General features: G+C 39.7%; 1 protein-coding gene and 1 pseudogene across 3 annotated transcripts in view; one reads left to right on the top strand and one right to left on the bottom strand.

Annotated features, from left to right (window-relative positions):
* The window catches only part of Ogt (O-linked N-acetylglucosamine (GlcNAc) transferase), a 44,802-nt gene that overhangs the window by 8,063 nt on the left and 12,959 nt on the right, over positions 1-23,780 (bottom strand). For all 3 annotated transcript variants that reach the window (XM_087599187.1, NM_017107.3, NM_001398715.1), the window contains 15 exons: positions 21,546-21,662; positions 15,058-15,137; positions 12,982-13,177; positions 12,588-12,728; positions 11,871-11,971; positions 9,478-9,631; positions 9,293-9,394; positions 8,717-8,896; positions 7,330-7,488; positions 7,146-7,235; positions 4,826-4,951; positions 4,195-4,365; positions 3,966-4,082; positions 3,702-3,872; positions 2,324-2,476 (listed from right to left, as the gene is read on the bottom strand). In XM_087599187.1, coding sequence (XP_087455313.1) covers positions 2,324-2,476; positions 3,702-3,872; positions 3,966-4,082; positions 4,195-4,365; positions 4,826-4,951; positions 7,146-7,235; positions 7,330-7,488; positions 8,717-8,896; positions 9,293-9,394; positions 9,478-9,631; positions 11,871-11,971; positions 12,588-12,728; positions 12,982-13,177; positions 15,058-15,137; positions 21,546-21,662 — 2,058 coding nt within the window. The remainder of the gene's footprint in view (positions 1-2,323; positions 2,477-3,701; positions 3,873-3,965; positions 4,083-4,194; positions 4,366-4,825; positions 4,952-7,145; positions 7,236-7,329; positions 7,489-8,716; positions 8,897-9,292; positions 9,395-9,477; positions 9,632-11,870; positions 11,972-12,587; positions 12,729-12,981; positions 13,178-15,057; positions 15,138-21,545; positions 21,663-23,780) is intronic.
* Positions 1,003-1,351, top strand: Rpl35al4 (ribosomal protein L35A like 4; annotated as a pseudogene).

The following is a 23,780-nucleotide window of genomic DNA, read 5'->3' as shown; positions in this document are numbered from 1 at the left end:
TGGGTTGGCAAATTATAGCCTGTGAGCCAGGTATGGCATACATACAGCCAAGTTTTAAAATTTGAAGTCCAAGGCCCTGGATTCATTTGCACAATATAAAGTGTCTTCATGATACAAAGAATAAAATAGGAGAGATGACTATATTAGATTCCTAATCATAAAACTGACAATTTCACTTACAATCAAACCCTTTAAGAAAAAGTTTGGCTAGGCAGTAGTGGTACATGCCTTTAATCTCAACACTTGGAAAGCACAGGTAGATGGCTCTCTGAGTTTGAGGCTAGCCTCATATACAAAGTGGATTTCAGGATAGTCAGAGCTACAGAAAGAAACTATATCTGGGGGAGGGGGGAGCAAAAAAAAGCAAGCAAACTGGAGAGATGTTTCAGTGATTAAGAGCACTGTTCTTCCAGAAGTCCCAGGTTCAACTTCCAGCATCAATACTGTAACTCCAGTTCCAAGGGATCTAATGTATTTTGTGGGTACCAAGTATACATGTGGTACACGAACATGCATTCACATTGGCTGTTCTTCCTGAAGACATGGGTTTAATTCCTAGCACCCACATAGCAGTTTACAGTATCTGTATGCAACTTCTGTTCCAGAAATCTGACACCCTCACACAGACATATATGCAGGTAAAACATCAATACATATCAAAGTAAATAATCTTTAAAATTTGTTGATAATCTGATTTGGACAGAACACTTTGAATAAATAAATGGTTCATAGCATGAAATTTAAAAATCATAAGACTGGAGCCAGGTGTGATGATGCATATACTACAATGTCTTCTAGGACAGCTAGGACTATGTAGAAAGATCCTGTCTTAAAAAATGAAAATAGAGCAAACCTTTGAAGGTCTGCTGGGAACAGGACTTCTTTAAAAAAAAGGGGGGGGGCTGGGGATTTAGCTCAGCGGTAGAGCACTTGCCTAGTAAGCGCAAGGCCCTGGGTTTGGTCCCCAGCTCTGAAAAAAAGAAAAAAGAGAAAAAAAAAGTTAAGTATGTCTGGAAGGCTGTGGTGCAAGGCCATTTTTGCTGGCTACAAGCGAGGCCTCCGGAACCAAAGAGAGCACACGGCTCTTCTTAAAATTGAAGGCGTTTATGCCCGAAATGAAACTGAGTTCTACTTAGGCAAGCAGTGTGCTTATGTGTACAAAGCAAAAAACAATACAGTGACTCCTGGAGGCAAACCAAACAAAACCAGAGTGATCTGGGGAAAAGTAACCCGGGCGCATGGAAACGGTGGCATGGTTCATGCCAAAATCTGAAGCAACCTTCCTGCAAAGGCCATTGGACACAGAATCATGATGCTGTACCCATCCTGGATTTCAACTAATAGAGAATAAATAAATATAGATTTGTGCTCTGGTAAAAAAAAAAAAAAAAGAAAAGAAAAGAAACACAACAAAGGCTAGAGTGATGGCTCAGTAGTTGAAAGCACTGACTGCTGTTCCAGAGGTCCTGAGTTCAAATCCCAGCAACCACATGGTGGCTCACAACCATCTGTAATGGGATCTGATGCCCTCTTCTGGTGTGTGTCTGAAGACAGCGACAGTGCACTCATATACATAAAATAAATAAATCTTTTAAAAAAACTGAGTCAAAGATCACTGGTACAAAGTTTGTCTAGTCTGTATCACACCCTGAACTTGATCCCCCAACACTGGAGGAAAATAAGACAACATTAGAAGGCTGAAAATGGCTGCGGACATAGCTCAGTTGGTGCAGTTACTTACGTGCCTGGCATGAAGGGAGTCCTGGATTAATTCCTAGCACTTGGGAGTTAGAGGCAGAATGAATACAAGTTCAGTTACCCTCTGCTATGTAACAAGGCCAGCCTGGGATAGATGCGACCTCATCTCAAAAAATCAACAATACAAGTAACATACAGACTAAGTTGATTATATTTATGCAATTAGGCATACAGATGAACAAACACACCACACACACACAAACACACACACACACACACACACACACACACACACACACACACACACACACACACACACACAGCCCTACTACTACTAACCACCACCACTACCACTAAAGAATAGAAGCAACAACAACAGTAACTAAAAAAAAAAAGCCATGAATTTGAAAGAAAAAAGGAATATACATGGGCGGGTTTGGAGGGAAGAAAAGGGGAAATATTTGTATAATCTCAAAAAATAAAAATTATTTAAAACTGAAAAATTCACAACTCTTGAAGATTAGAAATGAGTCCATAAAGAAAAGGGGGAAGTTTCAGCAACATAGCCCATATAGATAATCTTTACTCATCAGTGAACATTAATAATAAATCTACACATACTCACATTTGCCCACATCTGCAGGGTAGAAGGGTCAATTTTATATAACTGATTAAAGTTACAGTACACAATGGCATCTTCTGGTAGCCCGTACTGGGAACGGGTGGTTACAATAATGGTACGGGGAACTTCCTCTCCAGTTGCAGCCTTGTTATTGATCTAGAATAACAAAAAGAACATGATTAAATTTAGAGCTAACACAGACTACGTAAATGTAGTTTAGCTGGGATACAGCTTGCAGAGTATGCAAAAGGCCCTGGTTTTGATTCAAGTACTGCATAAAACAAGGCATAGTGGTATACTCATCTATAATTCTAGCACTCAGGACATAGATGTAGGAGGACCAAAGATCAAGGCTGGGTTATATGAGAACCCCATCCAACAGAAGCCTTTCCAGAAAAGGGGGACAGGCCAAGGGATGGGGTTATATCTATATAGCAGAGTACTTATCTAGAATGCACAAAGTCCTGGACTTGACCCAACACACACACACACACACACACACACACACACACACACTCACTCACTCACTCACTACCCCCCTCCCCAAATATAAATGGTTTCAATAGTCAGACTTCTCAAATGCTAGGATTACATTGGTGTGCCACTATGTAAGGCTTGGCCTGTTTTTGTTTAAGACAGGGTCTCATGTAGCTTTGGGTGGTCTGGTACTTGTCATATAGGCCAAGGTGGCCTCAAATTTGTAGTTTTTATTTGCTACTCCCATACTTTGTTTTACACTATCACATGAGTATATAGACATCAATAAAATTGCTAACACCCTAGAAGTCTAATATTCCTGCTCTTTTGTTTTATACTCTTATTGATATATATATATATATATATATATATATATATATATATATATATATATATATTTACCTAATCAAGGATACAATATATACTCGTGGTATACATACTATATTACAGTGGTTAAAAGATGAGCTCTAAAATAATTCCATTTGCCGAAACATACAAATACAAGGAAATACACTGCACTGTGCAGAATATAACGTGCCCCCAATCCTACAAAAGCACAGCAAGCAAGTACCACTGAGTATGGAAGAAAGAGACTAGAGATTAATACAGAAACTGGTGACTTTAAGACCGAACTGTGCAGGATTTGGTCAAGGAAAGGGTGAGTTTACAGAAGCAAACATCACATGGTGCCTAAAGAGGGTAATGGCACAGATAGGCAAAAACAAAATATTAGCACAGTAGGTGCTCACTAAGGAACCTGATGGCCGAAGCTAGATGACTTCTAAAACCAGACAGACACAGCTACAAAAGAGCCAGTTCCCAGTGAGCTTATCTCTTACTCTGTAAAATGCAGTGGTTGTAATTAAAGGATGTATATATGCGATACATAATTAGTCTTTTTCACCTGTGTAGTAGCCAGTCCATTGCTAATACTGAATCCATTAATTGTTATCTGAATCTGCCCTCTGTTAATCATTTCAATTACTGCTTCTGCAATCGTATTCATGGGAATAACGGGCATGTTAAGAGCTGTGTTAGTGGTGTCTGCATTGTCACCTCCATCAGGACATTTCATCTGAAAAACATCAACAAGATAAAAATTCGCTATAAGAAAAAGAAAATCACAAATTCTGTTTGCTTCAATGACAAGTGCTCATGAGGTTCTGACCTTGACAATCTTCACATCGGGTAGACTATCGAGAAATGCTTTGAGATCGATGCCATTCAAAACTATTCGATTGTCATAAATGTGCCCATTAGATTTAAAATCGATGACTGCTTTTTTCTAATGAAAAAAAAATCAGATATCCCTTTTAGTAAAGCTGCATATGGACAACAACAAAGGGAGAAACGAATACAGCTCTCTGGATTTCCTCATACCATTGTTTTCTGCCTACCTTCAGGTGTGGGAACATATTAGCATGATCACCAATAAAGAACGTATGGGGCATATAAGCCAGTTTTTCAGAATACTGCTCTGCAACTTCAGCTGGGGAAGTTTCCTGATCAGTGATGATGTAATCCATGAACAGTGCGCCACTAGTCCCAGGGTAGCCCAGCCACATAGCCTTATAAAGGAAAACACAAACAATCAGACCAAAAATGAACATCTTCTATCCACCTGTAAACCCACCAACTTACTGCAGATATAGCAACCTTCTCCCAAAGGAGTTTTTCCAAGAGGCTCTTCATCAAAAAGCTCCCAAATCAGATAATAAATAAGAGACTGGTTTCATTAGCCCAGAGCAAGCCAGCAGCCTTTCCAAATAACTTTGTGTTAAGGTCTTCAAACATTTTAGACAAAGGAGCTGTTAATATAAAACCATGAAATGCCTGTCTCCACTGACGTTTTACTTACTGGTAGGCGCTATGTCTACACCCAAAAATCTATCATCATCCATTCCAAGAACACACTTTTAAAGTCAAGAATGTCTATTTTGTTTTCAAGAGCAGTTAGTCAGATGGAGAAAAACCAAAAAATCACTATCTTTTTGGTTCAATGGACATTGTAAGTGATTGATCTTTTACCTGAATAGGAGCTGGCCTGAGAGCAAAGAGCTCATTTCGGGCACCCTTGGTGTACCCATTCATATTGACAAGGATGTGAATTCCATCTTGGTGGATGCGGTCAGCTGCTTTTCCATTGCACGGAATCTATGTGATAGACAATAAGAACAATATAGAATCTTAAATTAATTCAATGTGTTTAATGACATTAAACAGAATCTAGAAACCTAGCTGAAAGAGATGGGGAAAGCCAGGGACAGTTAGTTGGAGGTAGTTTCCCGGCACTTGGGAGGTACAAAGAAGCAGAGCACTTGGGAGGTAGAATCAGGAGGACCAGAAGTTAAACACCAGCCTTGGCTACGAGAGACCCTGTTTCAAACAAGAAAAAGGAGATGAGAACCACATCAATGAACTAAGTTAATGTGAGGCAATACAGGGATTAGCACTGCTATAATATTTAAGCGTTACAGATACGAAATAAAGGAAGCAGAGTTTCCATCTAAATTGAATGGCTTAGTAACAAGATTCCAGAAAGGAGCTAGTATTTGAAATGGGCCTTCAAAGACCAACAAGATGCCAAGCACATTGTTACAAGCCTGGAAGGCAAACATTACGAGTTTGCAACCAGCCAGAGCTAAATACTTGGACTCTGTCTCAATAAATAGACAGATAAGCCACATTAACAAAAGATGACTAGAAGTTTCACATAATATAATCTCAGTGGAAACTGGTATGAACAGAGGACTATAGCAGCAGACTCAGTAAGAGGGCTTGCTATGCAAGCAAGATGACATGAGTGTGGATTCCAGTATCTGTATAAAAGGCCAGATGTGGCCAAACATGTGCCCCTCAAATCTCAGGTCTGTGGAGGTTGGAGACAGGAGGATGCAGAGTTTCCACCGTAGCCCCAGGTTCACTGAGAGACCCAGTCTTAAGAAAATAAGGCTCAAGATCTCCACAGTTGACACAGATGACCTGAGCGTGCCTGGGCTTAATTATTTGGGGCAGGGTCTCAAGCCCAGGCAGATCTTGAACTCTATGTAGCCAAGGATGACCTTGAACCCTGATCCTACTATCTGCCTCCACCTCAAAAACGCGGAGATTAGAGGTATGAGTCATAACAGCCAGTTTATGCAGGGCTCCAAATGAAACCTGGGGTTTTGTGTGTAATAGAAAAGCACTATACTACCCTGACTACATCAATGACTTACATTTATACATGTGCTTACATGCAAGTATATGCACACATATGTATATTCATGTCTTTACTGGTCACCCATGTAAATAGAACCTACAGGAAAAGTCTATATATTTAGCAAATTTAATTCTCCCACAGGTTTCATCTTAAAATTCATCATAAAATTTACAGAGTAAAGAATAGAGCCAAATACAGAAATAAAGACAACCAACCAGTATGGCATGGTGCCACATGCCCACAATCTCAGAACTTATAGAGCTGAAGCAAGAGGATCACCACAAAAGGCCAACCTGGTCTACATTGTGAATTTCAAGCCAGATAGGGTTAGCTACACAGTGGGTTTTTGCCTCAACTCTCACCCTGCCACCCTACAAAATCAATCAATCAATCAATCAATCAATCAATCAATCTCTCTCACACACACACACACACACACACACAGAGAGAGAGAGAGAGAGAGAGAGAGAGAGAGAGAGAGAGAGAGAGAGAGAGAGAGACTGACTCAGAAATGTGAGGTTTTTACTTTTGGCTGCTTTATTTTTTTTAATGAGATGGGGGCCTCACATAGTCTAAGCTGGCCTTTGAAAGAAATCCTCATCTTAACACCACAAGATGTATTTTCTTTTTAAACTATTTATTCTTATCTTTATTCAGTAGGTATTAAAAGTATTTTTCTGTCCTGAGTGCAGGCTCAATGTAAAAACAGTTATACATCAAACACGATTATATCACATTTCCATTTTATGTGCAACATCAGCAAAAGTCCTATCAATTATAAATGTAAATGACCAAGGAAATAAAGGCCAACTGCCCATATACAGTAGTTCCTGTATAATCCTCCTGTTTAATACCCATCACAAAAAAAAAATCCCAGCTTGTATCCATAGTTTTTATTTTTATTACTTTAAATTGGCTTAAAAATTTAAAATTAGAGACTTAAAGGTGCTTGCTATACTTATGGAGGACCTACATTTGCTCTCAGCACCTATGTAACCCCCTGTAAGTCCAAGTTTGAGAGATCTGACACCCCTTTCTGGCCTCCTTGGGCACCTGCCCTCATACGTGCATATGCACATACACAAACACATAAACATAATTAACTATAAAATCTTTTAGAAACAAATGGAAGGATCAGATTTTCACCTGAGAAAGATCAATGAAGTGATTGGCTTCCGCCATCACCTTCACTCGGAAGTTTGTACCGTCATCCGGGCTCAAGGCATAGCAGAATACCTGAAAGGCAGGGAAGGGACAATGTACTCAATAACCTTTGCTCCAACCTTCTCAAATAATGATGGAGTAAAAGCCACCAAAAAATTATTCTTACCTCAAACTTATCAGGGTTGTGCATGCCTGGAATAGACTGCATAAGGTGTGAAGTAGGATGATTCCCAAAGTCAGAACTCACATAGCCTACACGCAATCGGCCATCACTGAGCTTCAAGTCTTTTGGATGCTCATATGGTGGTTTATGAAGGACATTAATCTACCAGCAGAATACAATGTTCATTAGGAAAATCAAGTAATGTGTAAATTTTAATCTAAAAAAAAAAAAAAAAAAAAAAAAAAAACGGAAAACAGAAAACCGGGACTGGCAATGAAGCTCAGTTGATAGCATGATTTGCCTAGCTCATATAAAGCTAAGAGTTCTATTCCCAGAACTACATAAAAACCAGGCATGTGGTGCCCATCTTTAATCCCAACCCTCAGGAGACTAAGACACATGGAGCTTTGAGTCTACACACTGGGTTGCAGCCATCCAGTGTGATGTAGTGAGACAAAACAACAACAACAAAAAAGGACATGTTGGTGCACCCCTGGGACCCTGTCATTGTGATGTGGAGACAAAGGATCTGAGGTTCAGTGTGATCCTCAGCTGTATAGAGCTTAGAGTGAACCTAGCTAGGATATAGAAAACCTATGAAACAGGGGTTGGGGATTTAGCTCAGTGGTAGAGCGCTTGCCTAGGAAGCGCAAGGCCCTGGGTTCAGTCCCCAGCTCCGAAAAAAAGAACCAAAAAAACCAAAAAAAAACACAAAAAACCTATGAAACAGTCTGAACACATCTAAAATTTCTAGGAACGAAGAAATATGAATGGAGTATGATAACCCTTACAGAATTTTAGAAACTTCTATGGATAGCATTTTGGGGAAAAATGATAGGAAGGAAAGAGGGAGTAGAGAGGGGGAGAAGGAGAGAGGGAGGGAGGGAAGGAGGGAGGGAGAACTTTAGATCTATCACTGTTTCCTGGAGGAGGATTCTAAACCTTACCAAGTCGTGTTCTAATTCTCAGAGTATATAATACTACACGCTCAATTTAAACATCATGTGGGGCTTTTGTTGTTATTGCCTTTAGTTTGCTTTTCAGATGGGAGCTTTTGCTTGTTTGTGGTTTTGAGGTAAGAGCTTGCTATGTAGCCTAGGCTGGCCTCAATTCACCATCCTCTGCCTCTAAGTGTTGAATTACATTAGTACTGGGATTATATGTTTGTATCACCATGCCTAGTCTAGATTTCCACCTTAAAAAAAACTACCACCATCAGAAATGAAGAAATGAGCTCAAGTCAGGCCATAGGCCACAGTGAAGTAAGTGTGGCTTCTAGGGTAGCTAAGTCAGTTTCATTTCTAGTTGGTAAAGTCATACATTTGATTTATACAATGTTTTTCTCTATATGCATTTCAGTTTACAACAAAAAGACTAAAACGAGAGTCACCTTATCCAAGCAGAGATTCCCATGCCTCTCTGCAATGGCCTTCCTGAAGCCATGGGAAAGAGGGTACAGCATGCTGTGATGAGGATGGACAGAAGGCAGCCTATTCTTCTCTAGCTGCTCAGCTACAATACTAACCAATTTCTTCATCCGCTCATCATAGTCTGTCCAATCACAGACAATCTAGAGGAAGCAAGAAGAAATGATCACCCAAAAACTTAACCAAAGATTTATTTTACAAGTATTTGAGCTCCTAAAGTAATATTAGATAACCGCCTAAAAGCACAGTCTTGGGGCTAGCTCAGTGAGTATAGGTGCTTGCCTTTGCATGCCAGACGATGCATGCCAGACGATGCATGCCAGACAATGCATGCCAGACAACTGGAGTCCAATGCTAAAAGAAATGGCTCCTGAAAACTGCCCTATGATTGCTACTTGCCCAAAAATATAAAAATAAAGAAAAATAAAAATAAAATAAAAATACTGTCTCTTTTCTCTAAGCAGGCTTAGATTATCACGGAACACAATTAAAAAGTGGTAACAATACAGAAAGAAAAACATTGAACCATTATTCTTTACCTGTAGGCAATGAGCCAAGTTACAATAAGCATCAGGAAAGTCAGGCTTAAGTTTCAGAGCTGTGCGGTAAGAAGCTATTGCTTCTGGAATATTCCCTGAATCCTGGAAAGAAAACAAACTTGTGAGGAGTTTCCTACAATGATACTTCAGTGCTAAGGTACCCCGTCTTTAAATACCAGCAGTACCTTGTGAATGGAAGCCAGATTGCTGTGTGCATCTGCGAAGGCAGGATTAATCTGGATGGCACGAGTATAACACTGCAAAGCTCCCTGAACATCCTGCATCTCCTTTAAAGTGTTTCCCATATTGGAATAAGCATCAGCAAATGTAGGACTGATTCTGAAGGAGAAGACAAAAGCTTGATTATCTCATGTAAAATCTTGTTATATAAAGCACTCGGGGGGTTTGGCATGTGATTAGGTGCTTGCCTACCAAGCATGAAGCCTAGTTTGAATCCCCAGCACCAAAGAGGGAGAAAGAGTCATTTTAGCACCTACCAAATGCCAAACCTTTAATTATTAGATAGTAATAAATTATTAAATAATAACAATAAATTATATAATAATTAGGGCTCAGCAATTATAGTTCTTGCTGTTGCAGAGCCTGAATTTTGTTCCCAGCATCAATGTCCAGCTCTAGGGGGATAAAGCACCCACTTCTGGAACTTAAGGACATTTTATACATAGATAATACATATACTTAAAAGCAAATTAATCTTTTATAATATGACAATAATAAGCTGGGTGTGTTCCCAGCACTTGGAAGGCAGAAGTAGGCAAATCTCTGTGAGTTTGAGGCCAGCCTGCTCTACAGTGCAAGTTCAGAACAGCCAGGGATACTGATAAAAACACATTTTTTTTTAAAAAAAAAAAGCAGTAATTTTAAAAGGTTAGTGAGATGGTTTAGCAGGTAACTTGATGGCTACAATCAAGCTTGATAACATGAGTTCAACCACAGAACATATATGAAAAGATAAAACAGTTATCCTCTGACCTCCACATGGGCACTGTAGTGTATGCCCACATTTCTCCACACACATGAAATAAATGAAATATGATTATTAAAAAGTAAAGCAGGACATTATACATGCCTTTAACTCCAATACATGGGAGGCAAAGGCAGGGGCATCTGTGAGTTCTAGGCCAGCCTGATGCACATGGAGTTCCAGGACAATCATGAGAGGCCTTGTCTCAGGGGAAAAAAAACTAAAAATAAATATAAGTAACTAAATGAATAAACAAATAACAAGGGGCTGAGAGAGGTGGCTCAGTACTGACTGCTCTTCCAGACAACCTGGGTTCAATTCCCAGCAACTACATGGGGCAGTTCACAACTGCCTTACTCTCAACTCTAGGAGATCTAACACACTCCTCCCTCTTCTGGCCTCTGTGGGGACCTACATGTACTGCACATATCCATATACAGATGAATATTTTTAATGATTTTTAAGTTTAAAATATGTAAGTCAGGTATGGTAGCACATGCCTTTAAATCCAGGACATGGGAGGCAGAGGTAGGTAGAGTAGATTTCAATGAGTTCAAAGCCAGCCTGATATAGTGAGTTCCAAAACAAACATGAACATAATTCATGATTGTTTCATGTTCATAATTTTATGAGACAGGGTACATAATGAAACCCTGTCTCATAAAAAGCTTAAAATAGTTAACTTTTAAATTATTTTATTATTTTATGTGTGTGGATGTTTTGCCCACATGTATGGTTATGTAACATGCACAAGCCCGGTGCCCTTTAAAGTCAGAAGAGGTCATTAGAGTTCCTGGTATTAGATTTTCAGATGGTTGCGAGCTACCACCCGGTGCTGGGAAATGAACCTATACACTCTCAAAGAGCAGCCAGTATTCTTAATCCCCGAGCCATCTCTCCAGCCCCAAATTTTTGTTTTACACAAGGTTTTCCAATGTAGCCCTGGCTGGCCTAGCTCTTGCTATGCAGATTAGGCTGGCCTCAAACTCACAGAGATCCATCTACCTAAGCTCCTGAGTGCTGGGATTAAAGCATATACCACTATGCCACGCCTTTAAAAAATAGATGCCAGGTGCTGATAGCACACAACTTTATCCCAGAATTTTGAGAGGCAGGGGCAGGTAGATCTCTTGAGTTCCAGGTCAACCTGGTCTACAGAGTGAGTTCCAAGACAGCCATGGCTACTTAGAGAAACCTTGTCTCAAAAAAGAAAAAACAAAGAGATGCTGAAGTGAATGGGAGAAAACCCATCAGGCTTCAATCCTATGCAAAGATATACAGGCATCTAAGTAAGAGTAAGCCTTCTGTAGGGAAAAGCACACCAATTGGTTATCCAATACCAAATGGTCAGCCCTGAAAATATACACAGTAACATTATACAGGTTGTGAAAGTTGTATGTAGAAATACATAAGCATATAAATATATATATATACATATTATGTGTGTTACAACAATTCACAAAAAATGTGTCCATGGATTTGAGAGCAAGGAGGTATGGTTTATGGGACAGTTTTAGAGAGACAGGAAAGAAAAAATGATGTAATTATAATCTCAAAAATGAAAACAGAAAAAAGAAGCTATGGGTTTCTTACCTTATGGCTTCCTTATAGTGCATCAGTGCTTCCTGCAGCTTGCCCTGCTGTTGCAGTACACTTGCTAAATTGGAATGTGCAGCAGCAAACTCTGGGAAGACCTAGAGTTCCGATAACAGCTGACATTAAATAGCAGAAAGACTCTCCAAAGTACCTCCCACAGCTCTGAGACCATCACTGTGTACACCTAGGCTTCTCGCCACCCCTTCCAAGTTTACCCAGTCTTCAGGTCTAATAGCTCAAATTCTACTGCTCCCTCCATTTCATACCTATCTTCATTTGAAACAGGAGGTGTGCTTCTCTTCCTGTAATCATGCTGAGTAATGCCACTTCTTTTCTAAACTCCTACTAACCACACAGGCCTGAGTTCTTCACTGTAATAGCTTTACAGTGAAGCTATTACTAAGCTTACTAGTCAATATCTTGCATGTCATAGGACCTTATATCAATAGTGAATGACCCTCTTAAAGAGGTGAACGGCAGCTGAACCTTTAATCCCAACACTTGGGACTCTCTGGGTTCGAGGCCAGCCTGGCCTACACAGTAAGTTCCAGAACAGCCAGGGCTACACAGAAAAACCCTGTCTCAAAAATCAAAACCAAAAATAAAATAAAATAAATAAACCCAGAGGTGAATGAATGGCAGGCAAACTAAACTGCTTTCCCTTTACTGTCCCATAGGCTAGGCTAGACCCTCCAGTCACAGCACTGAACATACCTCTAATGCTTTGCGATACAGGCGAACTGCCTCTTCAATATTGCCCTGTTCCCGTTTGATGTTGGCAAGGTTATTCAAAGAGTCTGCATGGGTAGGACACAGACGAAGAGCTGTGTTATAACAATCTTCTGCTTCAGCAACCTGGAAAATAAAACAAACCATTCAGAAACTACACAAAAGAATCAGGGAGACCGCTGCTATTCTAGTAATTCAAGTAACTGCATCATTGAGTCTAATGGCTGGTAACACACTGGAAAATGGACACTTTTCAATATCCTCCTTCCCAGCAACCAAAACTCGAAAGGAAACCAATATAACAATCTCAATACTTAATATGTACAATGAAGACTCTTCTTTTCTACCACGTAACAAAGAAATAAGACAAAATCCTTACACTGCCCTTCTCTTTGAGAGCATTTGCTAGGTTGCAGTATGCATCAGGGAAATGAGGCTGCAGTTCTATAGCTCGCCTGTAGGTATCAATGGCCAGGTCTATAAGGCCTTGCTCATAGTACACACAAGCCAGGTTGCCGTGTACCACCGCATGATTTGGGCTCAAACTTAAGGCACGAAGATAAGCTGCCACAGCTCTGTGAGAAAAACAAAAACACATACACAAAATGCAACTAATTAAACATATTATTATTAGTGTTTATGACATGTATACAGGTCGGCATAGACCACAGTACACGTGTAGAAGCCAGAAGACAGCTTTGTAAAGTTGGTTCTCTCCTCCCATTGTGGGTTCCAGGGATCAAATTCAGGTCATCTGCTTATACTTTCACTCACTGAGCCATCTCGCCCTTAACCTTAATGGAGATTTTATTAAATGAAATGTGAATTAATTTTAACTAATGACAACTTGATATTTTATTGAATATCGAAATCTCATTTTTAATAAAATGTATTTTTTTTTTTTTGGTGCTAAGAACTGAGCTTAGGGCCTCATGCATGCTAAACAAGGACTCTACCACTGAGGAAAATTGTTGGCCCTGCATTTTTTTCTTTTTTTTTTTTTTCCCTTTTCTTTTTTTTCGGAGCTGGGGACCGAACCCAGGGCCTTGCGCTTGCCTAAGCGCTCTACCACTGAGCTAAATCCCCAACCCCGGCCCTGCATTTTTATTTTGGGATATATGGGGTTTTTTTGTTTTGTTTTGAGCTAAGATTTTACTCTGCAGCTTTAGCTGACCTCCAGCTCTGTGCAAGCCCTTCTCCCCTGGCCTCTCAAGGGCTGGTATTACAGGTGTAAGCTAGAACATCCAAGCCCAGTATGTTTTCTTGAGAGAGTCTTGCTCCATCAAGGGCCTGGCCTTGAACTCACAGCAATCCTCTTGCTTCAGCCTCCAAAGTACCAGACTATATAAAACATATTTTCACAGAAAAAAAATTTGTGTATTCCTGCTCAGCTTCCCTTAAACAACAAAAAAGTTACAAATCAAAGGCTAAAGAGACAACTCAGTGGACAGGAGCACTGGCTGCTCTTCCAGAGAACACTGGTTTGATCCTAGAACCCACATGGCAGCTCACAGCCATGTATAACTCCAGTTCTACAGGCCGTCTTCTGGCTTTCCAACATGGTCCACAGACATGCAGGCAAAACACCCATACACAGAAAATCAAATAAATCAAGGGGCTGGAGAGATGATCAGTATTTAAGAGTGTTTGGTGTATAATTATGAGGACCAGAGTTTAGATCCCTGAACCCACCTAACAAGCTAGGTATGGTCATATAGAAGCATGTACCTCAGCACTGGGGGAAGGGGATTATAACAGGACATCACTGAGGCTTTCTGACTGGCAACCTAGTCAAAAATGTGAACCCTGGGTTCAAGGAGAAAGTGCCTCAAAGGAATAAGATACAGAATGATAGGATGGGGATGGACACCAGCATTCTCTACAGGATTCCCATGTGCCATTCACCTGCACACACATGTACGTACAACCTCCCTCACTAACACACACAAATTAGAAAAGCAGTTTTAAATTAAAAAGTCAAAGGTCAAGTTTTACTTAGTTTTCTTTTTTTTTTAAAGATTTATTTATTCATTTATTATATATAAGTACACTGTAGCTGTCTTCAGACACACCAGAATAGGGCATCAGATCTTGTTACAGATGGTTGTGAGCCACCATGTGGTTGCTGGGAATTGAACTCATGACCTTTGGAAGAGCAGCCGGGTGCTCTTAACCGCTGAGCCATCTCTCCAGCCCCTACTTAGTTTTCTTAATCAGATCAAGGGAACAATTCAGTACAAAAGGTAATCATTTCTAACAGTTTTACAGTAAAGAAAATGTAAATGGAATTAGGTATAAGTATAAAAGCATTCAGGAAACCAACTACATCTGTTAAGTAAAGGATATCAAAGGCAGGAGGGAAAAGTACGCTCTATAAATGTTCTTCTGAAAGCTGTTGCCACATTTTAGTCCAAACTACTAGGACAAGGAAATGGATCAAACATAACATTCTCACCTGTCAAAAATCCGTGCCTCTTTCAAAACATTTCCTAAATTGATATAAGCATCCAGAAAATTTGGGTCAAGGGTGACAGCCTAAAATTACAAAACAGTTATTTAGAAAGATAGGATTTTAATGAACTTCTAATTCAGCTTTTATTAAGTAATTTTAGATATCCAATTACATTTACTATAATAAAACTCAGTTTGATTTCAATAGCATTTCTTATTTAGTTCCCTCTCATCTATAAACCTTCATTAATGTTAAAATAATTGGAGGGAGGGGCTGGTCCTAAAGCTTAGAGACAAAGCACTCACCTAGCATACTCCAGTATCTGGGTTTCAATCTCCTCTATTATCTCAAGAAAGAAAGCAAATGAAAAAAACAAAACAAAAAACACACAAAAGGACTTCTCAAGAGCAAAATGGATCCAATTGAACTGAGCAGAGTACTTCTTCCTTTTGTTCTGTCTGTTCTATGAGACGGGTCTTTCCATGTAGCTCTGGCCTGGCTGGCCTCAAATTCAAAGCAGAGTATTTCTAATGCTTGGCCCTATTATATTCAGTCAATTTAACTCTTCTAAAAGATAGTGACAAATAGTGAGCTCTTAACGAAATCTGTATGCTCTTCTGTTCCACAAACACAGCTCAGCAAGTCCTCGGTAGGATATGTAATTAGAGTTGTAACATTAAGCCAGTTATGGCAAAATCGTACAATCCAGCAGCTGGGAAGCTTAAGTTGGAATTCAGCTCATCCTCAGCTACACAGTGAGTTCATAGGCAGCCTGGGGCTATATGAGACACTCTCAAAACAAGCAAATGAGCTCAATGGTAGAATAGCTAAGATCCTAAAAAAATAATCCTCTAGAATAGTAAATGCAAATTTAACCAAAACACTGAAAGGTAATAAATAATTTCAAGTATTTTAAAGATTCCAGAAACACTTCTTTACATAGATAACAAGTCACAAATTATCTATAGTCAGAGTGATCTATCCTGAAAACCTTTTAAATTTTTGTTTTGAGGTAAAGTCAAACTCTGCTGTCAGCCCAGGCTATCTTAGAGTTCACTATATACGACAGTGTGGCCCAGGACTCACAGCAATCAATACTCCTGCCTCAACCTCCCAAGGGCTGAGATTATAGGCATGAACCACACCCTGCTCGTGTTAGATAAATTTTTATGGACAGTTTCAAAAATACACAAAAGCAGGGAAGACAATAAACCATGTCTTGACTTACCATCTTTAGTAATTCATAAATCACATTGGCTTTTATTTACTATGTATTCTAACCTACTCTCCCCCTCTTTCTCCAGATAATTTTGAAGCAAATCTCAAACATAGCCCCTTTAAAATTATGAATCCTAGGAAGGAGACAAGAATGGTTTTTCACTCCAACATCATTATACCTTTAAGAATGAGCTGGTGGGGCTGGGGATTTAGCTCAGTGGTAGAGCGCTTACCTAGGAAGCGCAAGGCCCTGGGTTCGGTCCCCAGCTCCGAAAAAAAGAACCAAAAAAAAAAAAAAAAGAATGAGCTGGCCATGCCTTTAATCCCAGCATTTGGGAGGCAGAGGTAGAAATAGAGATCAGTAGATCTCTGTGAATTCCAGGCCAGCCTGATCAACACAGCAAGTTTCAGGCCAGTGAGAATTAGATGGGAGATTGTCAAGGGGCTGGGAATAGCTTGATAGTTAAGAGCACAAAATGATCTCGCAGAGGTCCTGAATCTGTTCTTAAATCCGTACCAGGAGATCACAGCCACCTGTAACTTCAGGTAGGAGGGGTTCCAACAACTCTCTTCTGGTCTACAATGGTACCTTCAGACACATGCACACATGCACACATGCACACGCGCACACACAATTAAAATTAAAAATCTTTTAAAAAATAAAAGAAATTCTAAGACCAAATATCTAGTCAGTGGTCCCATATCTGATTAACTTCAATGAATATCCAAATAGGATCCACACAAGTTATCAATAAGCTTTTTTAAAAAGATTTATTTATTTGTACACTGTAGCTGTCTTCAGACACACTAGAAGAGGCATCGGATTCCATTACAGGTATTTGTGAATCACCATGTAGTTGCTGGGAATTGAACTCAGGTCCTCTGGAAGAGCAGTCAGTGCTCTTAACCATTGAGCCATCTCTCCAGACCCATTAACAAGCTTTTTAATTTCTTTTTTTTTTTTTTTTGAGATAAGGTCCTACTTGTCCTAGAACTCACTATATAAACCTGACAGGTAGAGATAGCTGCCTCTGCCTTCTAAGAACTGAAACTAAAGTCATGTGGCACCACAAAGGGATATTTTTTTAAATTCTCAAAACACACACACACTCACATACAGAGAGATGGCTCAGCTGTTAAGAGTGCTTGCTGGTCTTTCAGAGAACTGAAGTTTGGTTCCCATGCCCCGTATGTCAAGTGACTCATAACAACCTACTAATTTCAGTCAAGGGATCCCACATCCTTTGCTGCTCTCCATGAGCAGGCACATGCACAAATACATCACCAAATAAATCTTTTTGTTAAAAAAATATCAAAGCAGCTTACTTAGTATAATGCAAAAAGAGCAGTAGGCATGGTAATAAAAGAAGTGCCTATCTCTTTTAATCATCCAGATTTCATTTAAATGTCTACTTTCACTCCTACACCTTGCTGAAAAGAAAAACTAACTCACATCACTCACTGTCCTATGCAAACTCATAGTTGATATTTTTTGCTGATGAAATTCCTCTGGTGTCTTTTAACATGTTTACCTGCTCCACACATTTTCTAGAAACTATATTTTCTTTTTCATTTATATGTAAAGTTTTGTCTGCATGTGTATCTGTGCATTTGGGTGCCTGTTACCCTTGGAGAACAGAAGAGGCCTTCAGATCCCCTGGGACTAAATTATAAATGGTTTTAAGCTTCCATGTGGGTACTAGGATTCAAACCTGGGTCCTCTGGGAAAAACATCAGCCAATGTTCTTAAAACTCCAGAGTCATCATCTATCTAGCCTCTTATAAACTATTAAAACTAGAAGCACAAATCCTATCTGTGTCTCCCCTAATACTTCCCCAAACTCACTCACTCTCTCTCTCTCTCTCTCTCTCTCTCTCTCTCTCTCTCTCTCTCTGTGTGTGTGTGTGTGTGTGTGTGTGTGCGTGCGTGCGTGCGTGCGTGCGTGCTAAGAATTATAATCCTTGGCCTTGCCCATGCCAGACAAGCATTCTACCACTGAGCTACACACTCAGTCCTCATTTCTTTGAGTGTCTACTTCACCAATGGAATTATGTAGTCTTATTCAAAAGGATCAGTATCCAATGCTATTTTTGTTTGCCACTGTTAAATGCCTAAATCTATTAATGCCAATAGTTTATTGTTCCCTCGCTCATTACACAGAATATTATTTATAAAGAGGATTCAGAGCATAGCTTAATGGTAGAATGCTTGTCCAGCATGTACAACAAAGCCTTAGGTTTGATTCCTTCCATTACATAGAAAAACAAGCTTTGCCTGACTCCCTAAAAATGTATGTTATCGGGGGTTGGGGATTTAGCTCAGTGGTAGAGCGCTTGCCTAGCAAGCAGAAGGCCCTGGGTTCAGTCCTCAGCTACGGGAAAAAAAAATGTGTGTTATCTATGGGGCACAGTACAGTTTGATCTATGTATATGCTGTCAAAAGATCAATCAAAACCAGATGTGGTAGTCCACACCTTTAATCCTAGTACTCCAAAGGCCAGATGAAGGAATATAGCTCTGAGTTTTCTAAGCCATCCTGGTCTACACAGTGAGCTCTAAGACAGCATTATCAAAGATACCCTAGGAGTAGAGTTACAAATAGTTGTAAGCTACCATGTGGGTGTTAGGAATTGAACCTGGATCCCTAGAAAACCAGTCAATGCTCTTAAACTCCTGAGCCAGGCTGGAGAGATGGCCCAGTGGATAAGAGCACTGATTGCTCTTCCAGAGGTCCTGAGTTCAAATCCCAGCAACCACATGGTGGCTCACAACCATCTGTTATGGGATCCAATGCCCTCTTCTGGTTACGTCTGAGACAGCAATAGTGTACTCACATACATAAAATAAATAAATCTTTAAAAAAAATAAAACTCCTGAGCCATCTATCTACCCTCTCATAAATTAAAACTAGTAAAATAAATACCAAATAACAAATAAATCAAGGCCATACATATATATTCATTACCTCACCCTCATGAACTTCCCTATTTAAAAAAAAGTATGAATACTTAAAAAAAATCTGTTCTTTTTATTTTTTGGTTTTGAGATAGGATCTCATTACATAGCCCTAGTCAGCTTTGAACTCAAGAGATCCCCCTGCCTTTGCTGGAACTAAGGACATGTGTCACAACTTCCTGCCTTAAAAATCTATTCTTTCTGGGCTTAGCACTGCATACCTATAAATCCCCAGCACTGAGCAGGCAGAGGCAAAAGGCCAGTTCCAGGCTAGTATAGGCTACATGCCTGTATCAAATACATGTGAAAGGTTTTTAATTTTTTTAAAAAATTATTTTATTAAAAAATATTTCGCTGCTGCTGCTGGAGACCATCTATGCTAAATAAACATGTGGAAGTCTGAAGTCAACTCTGTAGAGTCAGTTCTCTCTTTCTACCCTAGGTTCTGGGGACTGAACACAGGTCATCAGGCTGAGAGATTCGGTTCGCTCGCTGTTATTTGCTGTAGAATCTCTCTGTATATCCTGAGCCAGCTATGAACTCTACATTTCTTCAACTGTAAGCTCCTGAATACTAGAATTATTAGCCTGTGCCAGCATATATGGATTCTCATTTTGCTTTGCTTTTTTTCTCCATTATTTGGTCAAGTGAGACAATTTTTTGTATTGTCCAGGTTCACTTTGAACTCCTGGGCTCAAACAGCCATGTGTAGTAGCAATTTTGAAATATACCATACATACAAATGCAGTCACAATCCAGTGTAATAGCTAATTCTACAGTCAATTACAAATTTATAGCCTTTAATCAGTATTTTGCTGCCCCTACTTCAACAACCCTATCCCCATTAGAACCTGTTACCTAGGGGTTGGGGATTTAGCTCAGTGGTAGAGCACTTGCCTAGCAAGCGCAAGGCCCTGAGTTCGGTCCCCAGCTCCGAAAAAAAATAAAAATAAAAAAAAAAAAAAGAATAAAGCACAGGCAACAAAAAACCAAAAAAGACAAAAGCAATCATATAAAACTATAAATAGCAAAGAAAATTATCAGAGTAACTGAAACAATTGATAGTGGCTAAAAATATTGTAAACCATACATCCTAGAAGGGACTAATATTAATAATATGTCAGGGTCTAAACTCAAAGTAAAAGAGCAAATTTTAAATTTTAAAAATGAGCCAAAACTCTGAACAGTTATTTCTCAAATAAAAGCCAGATGTGGTAGTACTCACCCCTAACCCCAGCACTAAGGAGGCTAAGACAGAAGTAAAAGTTCAAGGTTTGGGGCTGGAGAGACTGACCAGAACTTAGAGCATTAGCTGCTCTTACAGAGGACCCTGGTTCAGTTCCTAGCACCCAAATGGTGACAGAAAACACTTATACACATAAAAAGTAAAAATGAATGAGTCTTTAAAATGTTCAACTCAACAAAGCCATCCTCAGCTATAGGAGACCTTTTTAAAAAAAAAAAAAAGAAAAAGAAAAGAAAGACAAGTGTATGAATAAGTAAATAGGTACTTCCTTGCTTTCTGGTATGACAAGTTATTCCAAACAACGCCGTATTATTTCCTATTCCAGCTTTGGAATCAGCATTTTCATCAGGATGCTCTAAGCCTCCAGTCCTGTCCCTCATGTCTCTCTTGACAATGGATCCCTCTATAGCCCCATCCTATTGCTTCACTGAAGAGATACCTACTTCTTTTAGGAAAAAGGGCATTTTAAAACCAGATGGGGGGGGGGGGAGTTGGGGATTTAGCTCAGTGGTAGAGCGCTTGCCTAGGAAGCGCAAGGCCCTGGGTTGGTCCCCAGCTCTGAAAAAAAAAGAACCAAAAAAAAAAAAAAAAAAACCCAGATGGGAGTAGTTCATGCCTGCAATCTGGGCACTCATGAAGCTGAAGAGGATTGCCAGTAGGCTGAGGGCCAACCTGAGCCACATAGTAAGTTCTGAGTCATTCTATAGAGAGTGCAACCTTCTCTCAAAAACACCAAACAGTGATAATTTAAAAAAAAACAAGTTGGGGATTTAGCTCGGTGGTAGAGTGCATGCCTAGGAAGCGCAAGGCCCTGGGTTCGGTCCCCAGCTCCGAAAAAAAGAATCAAAAAAAACAAAAAAACAAAAAACAAAAAAAAACAAAAAAACTTTCAATTGCTGAAGTATACTCAGTACAAATCTCAAAAACTGCCATACCATATACTGCAAATGCTGCAATACTGTCTAGAAAACAAAAATATTATTACATAGCTGGTTAAGTAAATGCCTGTTTTATTCTATTAAGAATGTTCTTTACCTATAAACATTTCATAAAATATCAATTAATGACTAACCTTTTCAAAGTGATGAATTGCCAGCCAAATCTCCCCTTGTGCATTGAAAACACAGCCGAGATTACTCCAGGCTACAGCAAAGTTTGGTTGCGTCTCAATTGCTTTCAAATAACATGCCTTAGGAGGGTTTAATGAAAGAAGACGAGAGGGGAAGGAGATAAGGGGAAAGGGGAAAATTTGCAAAGGGGAAAAAAAAAAAGATTGGGGAGGGGGAAGAAGGTGATATCATTATTTCTTCTCTGACCAGCCAAAAGTGACCCTGCAGCATAGGCTCGCTTGCGCCAAAACTAATGCGCTGCCACAGCTGGCTGCTCCTGCGCCTGCGCCACCAGAACCCAAGTGCAAACCACCATGTTCAGTTCGGCCAACCAAAGAGCAATCCTCATCCAGGGACTCAATCTGGGAGGTTGGGTGCTACTAACACTAACGCCAGATTCCTCTTATCTGAAAACCTACACGGCTCTAGCGATCGATGATCAAGAGAACAGACACCATGAAGTCTAAGCTTCCAGCCCACATTTCCCAAAATGTGTTTTTGCAAAGTGCTAAGTAAGACATCACAGGAAAACCAAAACCAAAGCAAACAAACCAAAAAAAAAAAAAAACAAAAAAAACAAAAAAACAAAAAACCAACCCAAATTTCATAATCAAGTAAAACAGAAAAATATAAAACAGGTTTCTTAAACTGGGTATGGGGCAACAGGCCTGTAATCTGAGCACTAAGGAGGTGGAGGCGGGATGATCATAAGTTCGAGCTCATCCTCAGCTACAAAGTGAGCTGGAGGGTGAGGATAAGACAAAGTAAACAAAGTTTCTTTTCTTTTTTCTTTCTTTCTTTTCTTTTTTTTTTTTTTTTTGGTTCTTTTTTTCGGAGCTGGGGACGGAACCCAGGGCCTTGCGCTTCCTAGGCAAGCGCTCTACCACTGAGCTAAATCCCCAACCCCCAAAGTTTCTTTTCTATACAACTTTCACAAGACTTCAATCTCTCATCATGCATTTTATCAGAAAAGCAAAAAGTTGGGGGACCTGCTGCTCTCAACAATGTTCTTCCTTCTTAAGAGCCAAAGACATAAAAAAATCTTTCTGCCAAGTCGGTCATTATCCTTTAGGCTTTAAGTTTCAGATTCATAACACCTCTCTTCTGAGGAGGAAGAAAATAAAACCTCACATGACAGGATTGCACCTAGGTTGAGGTCCCTGTAATGCGAGCGCAAACATCGCTGGCGCCACCTAACAGCATCGCACTGCGCAATCGCTGCGAACTGCTGCGCTACATAGAACACCCCTAGACGCAGCAAACGGCCAACCAGATCCATTAATCTACTAGACAGGCCCATAGAGAATATTTACTTAATGAGATTAGTTGGACTCAAGGTACGTTAAAACCCAATTTTATCCAAAAAGGCTACAGAATAGGACTGAGAGAGCCAGTCAATCAGATTACTCATCTAGTCAACCGTTCACAGGGGCTCATTCGCACGCAATGCGCATTAACGCTGCGCAGCCTTTGCGCTACTGCAGGGTCACAGCGCATCATCAGAAGAGCAGAATGCTGCAATCCAAACAAAGAAGAAAAAGGAAAAAAAATGAACAACAAGAAGAGTTAGAAGCTTTTACTAGTAAATTATCTAATAATTTTAATATCTTAATTAACTTTTACTTATTTTTGACAGAATTGTGGCTATAGTATAAAACATTCTTTTACATAACTTGCTTGTAAATAAAATTATTTTAAGCTGTTTCTGAAGCCACAAGACAGAAGATTCAGGCATGGAGGCAAATTGTTTTGCTGTGGCAGTTACAAACCCGTTACCATATTTCTCATCATGTGACTTTTCGGTGCGTTCCTTGCTGGAAGAGGAGGAGGAGGTTGTGTGTCTGCCCTAGATCCAGGCCTCGAGCTCCCTTCAGCGAGGCACCTTACGCATGGAATAGGAGGTTTCACCCACCTGAAACCTTCTAAATACAATATCAATGGTGAAAAACCAAAAACAAGAGAGAAAATAAAAACAAGATCATTAGTAAAAGTTCAACAAAGCAATTGAAATTCTTTGGATGTCTATTACATATGGGAATGAGGACAGTCTCAAGTCTGTAACATGGGAAACATGCAGAAGGGAGAGGGTTAATCAGGGCTATTGCATACAGCAGGGATTTTTGCTGGAAGAAAGGCTCTTCACTTTCTACAAAGACAACTTAATTTTGATTCCATCTACTAGGAATATATGCTGGCTT

Source organism: Rattus norvegicus, chromosome X (genome assembly GCF_021556685.1).
Source record: "Rattus norvegicus strain SHRSP/BbbUtx chromosome X, alternate assembly SHRSP_T2T, whole genome shotgun sequence".
NCBI lineage: Eukaryota > Metazoa > Chordata > Mammalia > Rodentia > Muridae > Rattus > Rattus norvegicus.
Note: the sequence above shows the minus strand (reverse complement) of the source record. Positions and strands in the feature narration are given on the sequence as shown.